The sequence below is a fragment of the Etheostoma spectabile genome, chromosome 2 (assembly GCF_008692095.1).
Source record: "Etheostoma spectabile isolate EspeVRDwgs_2016 chromosome 2, UIUC_Espe_1.0, whole genome shotgun sequence".
Classification (NCBI taxonomy): domain Eukaryota; kingdom Metazoa; phylum Chordata; class Actinopteri; order Perciformes; family Percidae; genus Etheostoma; species Etheostoma spectabile.
In genome coordinates, this window is record NC_045734.1 from 24,506,518 (window position 1) to 24,511,947 (window position 5,430).

The following is a 5,430-nucleotide window of genomic DNA, read 5'->3' on the forward strand; positions in this document are numbered from 1 at the left end:
ACACACACACACACACACACACACACACACACACACACACACACAAATGAATGTTTAAATACCTTAAATTTAAGTTGATGATAAGCACAAACACACATAAAGTATACATATAATAGAAGAGAATAAGCTTTATTGTCCGTGAGGGCATAGTGCATCAATCCTACAATCTGTTGCTTTATACCACAAACGTGTAACAGAAAAAAGATTCTAAAGTCAACATAAAATTAACTTAAAAACAACATAAGATCCACAAGCATTTTAGGACATGAAGGAAGGACACACAGGACTGTAGAGACAACACGACATACACACTTACTCTCATGGCATCAAGAGCTGTGCGGAGGTTGTCTTTCTCTGTATTATCAGTGGTGTGCTTTACCAGCTCCTGCAGGAACAAACACACAAATTAAAGACAAACTGGAAAAATTAAAAAATGCATGGGCGTAATGCAGCTACACACCAGTGGTGGAGAGAATACTTTTATCCTTTAATTACAGTTTTTTTTATTGCTAGACGACAGTGGGCACAACTGGATTCACATGTGCAAATCTCTAACTACAGTCTGCACAGCAGCAGTTCATGTCTACCAAACTCTAGTTCTTTTTTCATTGCTTGAACACAGTTTTCACACTTATCCCATGACTTTAACCACAACCTGCACAACACTGTGGATTTAGAGCACTTTGTTCAAATGCTAACACACTGCAGTCAAAACTTCTAACCACACTTTCAAAAGCTGAAAGCCTAAGCAGATGTCTTGTTTTAGACTAGTTAGCGAACATATACTGTTTTTTTATAAATACAAACACCAAAAAAGAATGATAAACCATTATACACTGTACACGTTTGTAGAGAAACAGGTAAAAGAGCAAAGATTCCAACATGCCCAGGTCAGGTGTCTGAGGTTACGTACAAGCTATAAAAAACAAAATGTGAAAAACACTACCTTTACTATAGTAAAACTGTGTTTGTACTGTTTTTAGGAAAGTAATGGCGGTAAAAGCAATGGAAACACAACATTCATTTGTTTTTAGAGATGATGCAGACATCCAGTGTGATGAAGAAAACTTGCTGCATGATGCTGGAGAGAGGCAGGATTAGACAAACTATTCTTTGTTACTGTAATATAACTTTAGTTTTTTTCCAGTAATTCCGAAAATCACTAGAGACATAATACTATATTAAAGCAAACTGCTGATTTTCATTCCTTCTTCTTTACCTTACATGAAAATTGGTATGTAAAAATCTATATCTTTTCATTAAAAAAAACTATTAGCTTGTAGCAGTAGTGTGAAGTCACTGAAATTGTTCAAACAGTAAAGATGAAAAGTTAGTATTTTCTGTATTGGTGTTTGATGCTAGTATTTTTACTCTCAGTGTGTTCTGAGCGACAGTGTGTGTTATCTCAGTGAAGGTTGTGCTGATGTAGTTGGTTGAGGTAGAGAGAATATGTTTGGCTATTTTATATAGGACTGCAAGTACTGATCATTTTTATTTATGGAATAATTAATAATTAATAATTAATAATAATAATAATTAATAATAATTTCTTTCTCCCAATTGATCAATTGATTGTTTGGTTTGTAAAACTTCTAAAAATAGTGAGAAAAGCCTGCCTCAATTACCCAGAGCCCAAAGCGACTCAAAGTGACCAATCACATTGCTTGTTTTGTACAACGGTGACCAAACTTTTAAGCTATTCAAAATAAAAGGAATTAAAGCAAAAGCGGCAGTTTTGGCACAAAATATGGCTTATAAAAAAAATACGGATTAGTTGTGAAATATTTTTTGGTCAATTGGCTTATTGCTATAAGCTGTACTTGTATAACAAACAAAACATCATTATTTTTTTAAGCTGTTGGTACACTTTGTAAGCAAAAATCTTAATTTGTAAAGTAACTATAGTTACTAAAGCTGTCATGACATGAAGACAAGGATTTAAGTAAAGTGCAAAAACTTTAAATGTGTACTTAAGTACAGTACTTACAGAGTAAATATGCTTAGTTACATTTCATCACTGCCACGCACGTGCGCATAGTGCATCAATCCTACAATCTGTTGCTTTATACCACAAACATGTTAGTTACATTTCATCACTGCCACGCACACACACACACTTTTAAGACATCACTGTGAGTCCTGTCAGACACGATCACCTGTACAAACATACCTGTAACAGCAGGTGATATTTGAGGACCCTCTGCATAGGGACCATGAGTAAATCTCTGAGAGAAAAACGTCGACTATTTGCTCTGTTCGAACACTCCTGGGAGAGAGAGAGAGTGAGTGAGAGTGAGAGAGAGAGAAAGAGAGAGAGAGCAAGAGAGAGAGAAAAGGAAGTAAACATCTGCAGTAAACGGTGGTAAAAAGGGTGTTGTGTGGCAGACTCAGCCTTCCCGCCACTTTTCCCTCATGACCAAGTGTGATACTGAAACAAAAAAATCCCTTTAAGGCCCAGAAAGCATTTCCCATGTAGACTCTCCTCATGTAAACTAAATCTGATAGGACACCTCAAACGGCACACAAGATCAATTATTGCTCTTCGTTTCACACATTTTTTAAAACTGATTGAGACGTAGAAATTATGTACAGCAACCCCACCTCCAGTTCAGACTGAATCGGCACAAATCTTTCCCTTAAACTATTCAAAACTACTACGTGCCTTCGTCAAGCTCTGTGACAAATTACTGCTCAGTGCAAAATCCCACATCCCCTGTGCTTCAGGTGTGTTTCAGAGTATGTCTTCCTCACCTCCAGTTTCATTCTGATATCCTCTCTCGTATTTGAAAGCTTGTCCAGGTGTTTTGTCGCCGTTTCCACCTGACTACAGTAATGACCGTAGAGTAAGAGCCTGAGGGAGGTAATGTGTGTTAAAACATATTGTTATAACAGAAATGTTTTGTGGTGTAACTGTGTAACATATAGAAAGGTGTGTGTGTGTGTGTGTGTGTGTGTGTTGTGTTGTGTTGTGTACCTTTCCTTGTAGTTCAGAAACACCTGGTACAGGTTCTTGGCTCCATGATCTAGGATGGAACTCCGGACCTCCTCCAACATATTACGATGGGTGACGGCCAATTCCTACAAACAAACATTTGCAAAAAAACGTGTAAACAAGGCTAATACATGACGGCAACATAGGAACTTTACACATGACCAGGTGTGTGGATAAACTCCTCCATTACCTCTATGTTGATAAAGATATTCTCCAAGTCTGGAGCCTTGAGAAACTTTTGAAGAGGCTTCATAAAGTGCTGCACAGAAAAAAGAAGGCATGGTTGTTATTCTCTTCAAATGTGCGTATAACTGTTTGTTTGCTTGTGTGTCTATGTGTGAGGGACTTTTTTTATACGTGTGCAAATGCATGGATCGTCTTTCATCAGATTGCAAACGTGTGCTCACCTGTAATATAGATTCCAGTGTATCGGAGTATTTCTCTTCCGTCTGTCTGATCTCCTGCAGGCAGCACTCACGTTTGTCTACTCCGACCTTCTGCTGCTGCAGGAACACACAAACACATGTCAAATGAACAATGAAGAGACCGTAGGATTTAAAAAAATCAAAAACATTTTTTTCTCTAAATTATGTAGCTGGGTGACATTTACAAATGTGTATTTCCTGGTTGGGGCATCTTTCGGAAGTTAACTTTTAAAGTAGCTTATATCTGCGAATTCAGACACACTGCAAAAATCTCTGCACAACTCCGGGTGGTTTGAAGGAGTAGTTTCCAACCATAGACCGAAAATATTAATGGACAAAGCATCCGGTTTGGGGAAGTACTGCAAATGCGGAAGTGCCTTAAAGTGCCAGCAGGTGCCAACACATGCGGTTGCAAAAGGAGGTCAGTTTCTATAGAAGTCTATGACAAAGTGACCCACAGGACTCTGATGAAGACGGAATTCTACATCAAAACGTTAGTCACTGTTATGCAACTTAAAAAATACAAAAATATATCATTTAAGAAGACATCTGTGTTGCACCAGCTTTTTTTTTACTCTAAAGTGAACTACTTGATTTATTACCTCAGTAAACATTTTCATAATGAGTTTATGGCCTCAAAGTCTTCTGCAACACAGAATGATGTTTGTTTTTTGAATTGGTCTCGTTGGTTTTAAAATTGGCGATAAAGCAGGGGGTGTTTTAGGGCATGGCTATGATGTGATTGTTATTGAAAGTGTGTGAAGTAATGTAGAGTGTGAGGGCTCCTCCCTCATTCCGCCCTCTCGTCTAAAATCATCAAATCCACAACCAAGATGGCTGCGCCCGTAACAGCAAACTTGACGACGGATAGCAGATCTCCACAAACCATTGGCTGACGTCACACATGCTCTGTCCACTAATAGTAACAGTCTATGTTCCCAACCTGTGGGTCATAACACCCACTAAATAAATTGGATGGATAGCGAGATGAGTAACAGGATAGGATAGCAGAAGGATATATTTCTGCTAAACAAAAACATTTTTAGACTGTCTAAACGTTGTTTTTTTCTTGCAAATTGCTGAATAAGTTTACCTTAAGGTTTATCTAAATGCAACCAGGGAATGGAGGGTGAAAAGTTGCTGTTGCTGAAAAACACAGCCCCAACCTTCCTTTTTGTTGGAGGTTCACTCACAGTTTCATGTTGTTCATCCGTCCTCATCAAGTCTTCATAGATCTCATCTCCTTCGTTCTCCTCGTCCTCCACACAGTCGTACAAGTCATCATCCTCGTCCACGGTGTCACTGAATCACATGATGCATGCACACAATGTTACGATCACAGTATTGCTCTTGTCTTCATTAAAATCCCAACAGAGTACATCCCATTATCACTCCACAGAGAGGTCAGAGGTCACAGTTGGCTACAGAACAGCATCTGTGTGGGTGGTGGAAATTAAATGCGTTGCTCAATGATACTGGATCATGATGGATAGGAAAAAGAAAATAAAGAAGACAAGAAATACATTTTAATGATGCAGTGTTTGGACCATCAAGGTCTATATTAATGTTTTCATGTACAAAACAAATGGGTTTGGGGATGATGGGTGCTTTTTCTAATTGTAAATGCAGCTGTGATTGTAGCCTTTTTTAAGTAAAGTTTTATCTAAAGAAGACTTTATTTGTATAAACATTGCATCATTACCTTTTCTTTGGGAGGAGACAATCATTTGAAATAAAAACACTCCTTATTGCTCATTGTGCTTGTAATGGGAAAATTACATAGACAATGATTTTCTTTCAATAATTGTTCATCTCTTACGGGATTTTTTCATTGTAAATAAGTAAATCCTTCAATTTGCCTCTGAAATATGTATATATCCTAAAATAAGTCATCCAGTGTTGAACACAGCTAAAAATAGTATGACTCTGCATTTCTCCACTGTAAGCAAGGTTGGAGCCATGAAGCATTCCACGGACGAGATAAATCTCTGATTTCTCAGACAGAATGACGGC

The 5,430-nt window shown here is 37.9% G+C and overlaps 1 protein-coding gene across 5 annotated transcripts in view; it reads right to left on the reverse strand.

The window, feature by feature from the left end:
* vav1 (vav guanine nucleotide exchange factor 1) overlaps nt 1–5,430 on the reverse strand; it is a 21,247-nt gene that overhangs the window by 9,138 nt on the left and 6,679 nt on the right. For 4 of the 5 annotated variants that reach the window (XM_032544599.1, XM_032544581.1, XM_032544589.1 and 1 more), the window contains exons 7-13: nt 4,611–4,719; nt 3,400–3,495; nt 3,183–3,251; nt 2,975–3,078; nt 2,752–2,851; nt 2,171–2,266; nt 317–385 (exon numbers count right to left, since the gene is read on the reverse strand). In XM_032544599.1, the coding sequence (XP_032400490.1) occupies nt 317–385; nt 2,171–2,266; nt 2,752–2,851; nt 2,975–3,078; nt 3,183–3,251; nt 3,400–3,495; nt 4,611–4,719 (643 nt within the window). The remainder of the gene's footprint in view (nt 1–316; nt 386–2,170; nt 2,267–2,751; nt 2,852–2,974; nt 3,079–3,182; nt 3,252–3,399; nt 3,496–4,610; nt 4,720–5,430) is intronic. The other variant, XM_032544572.1, reaches the window with a different exon arrangement.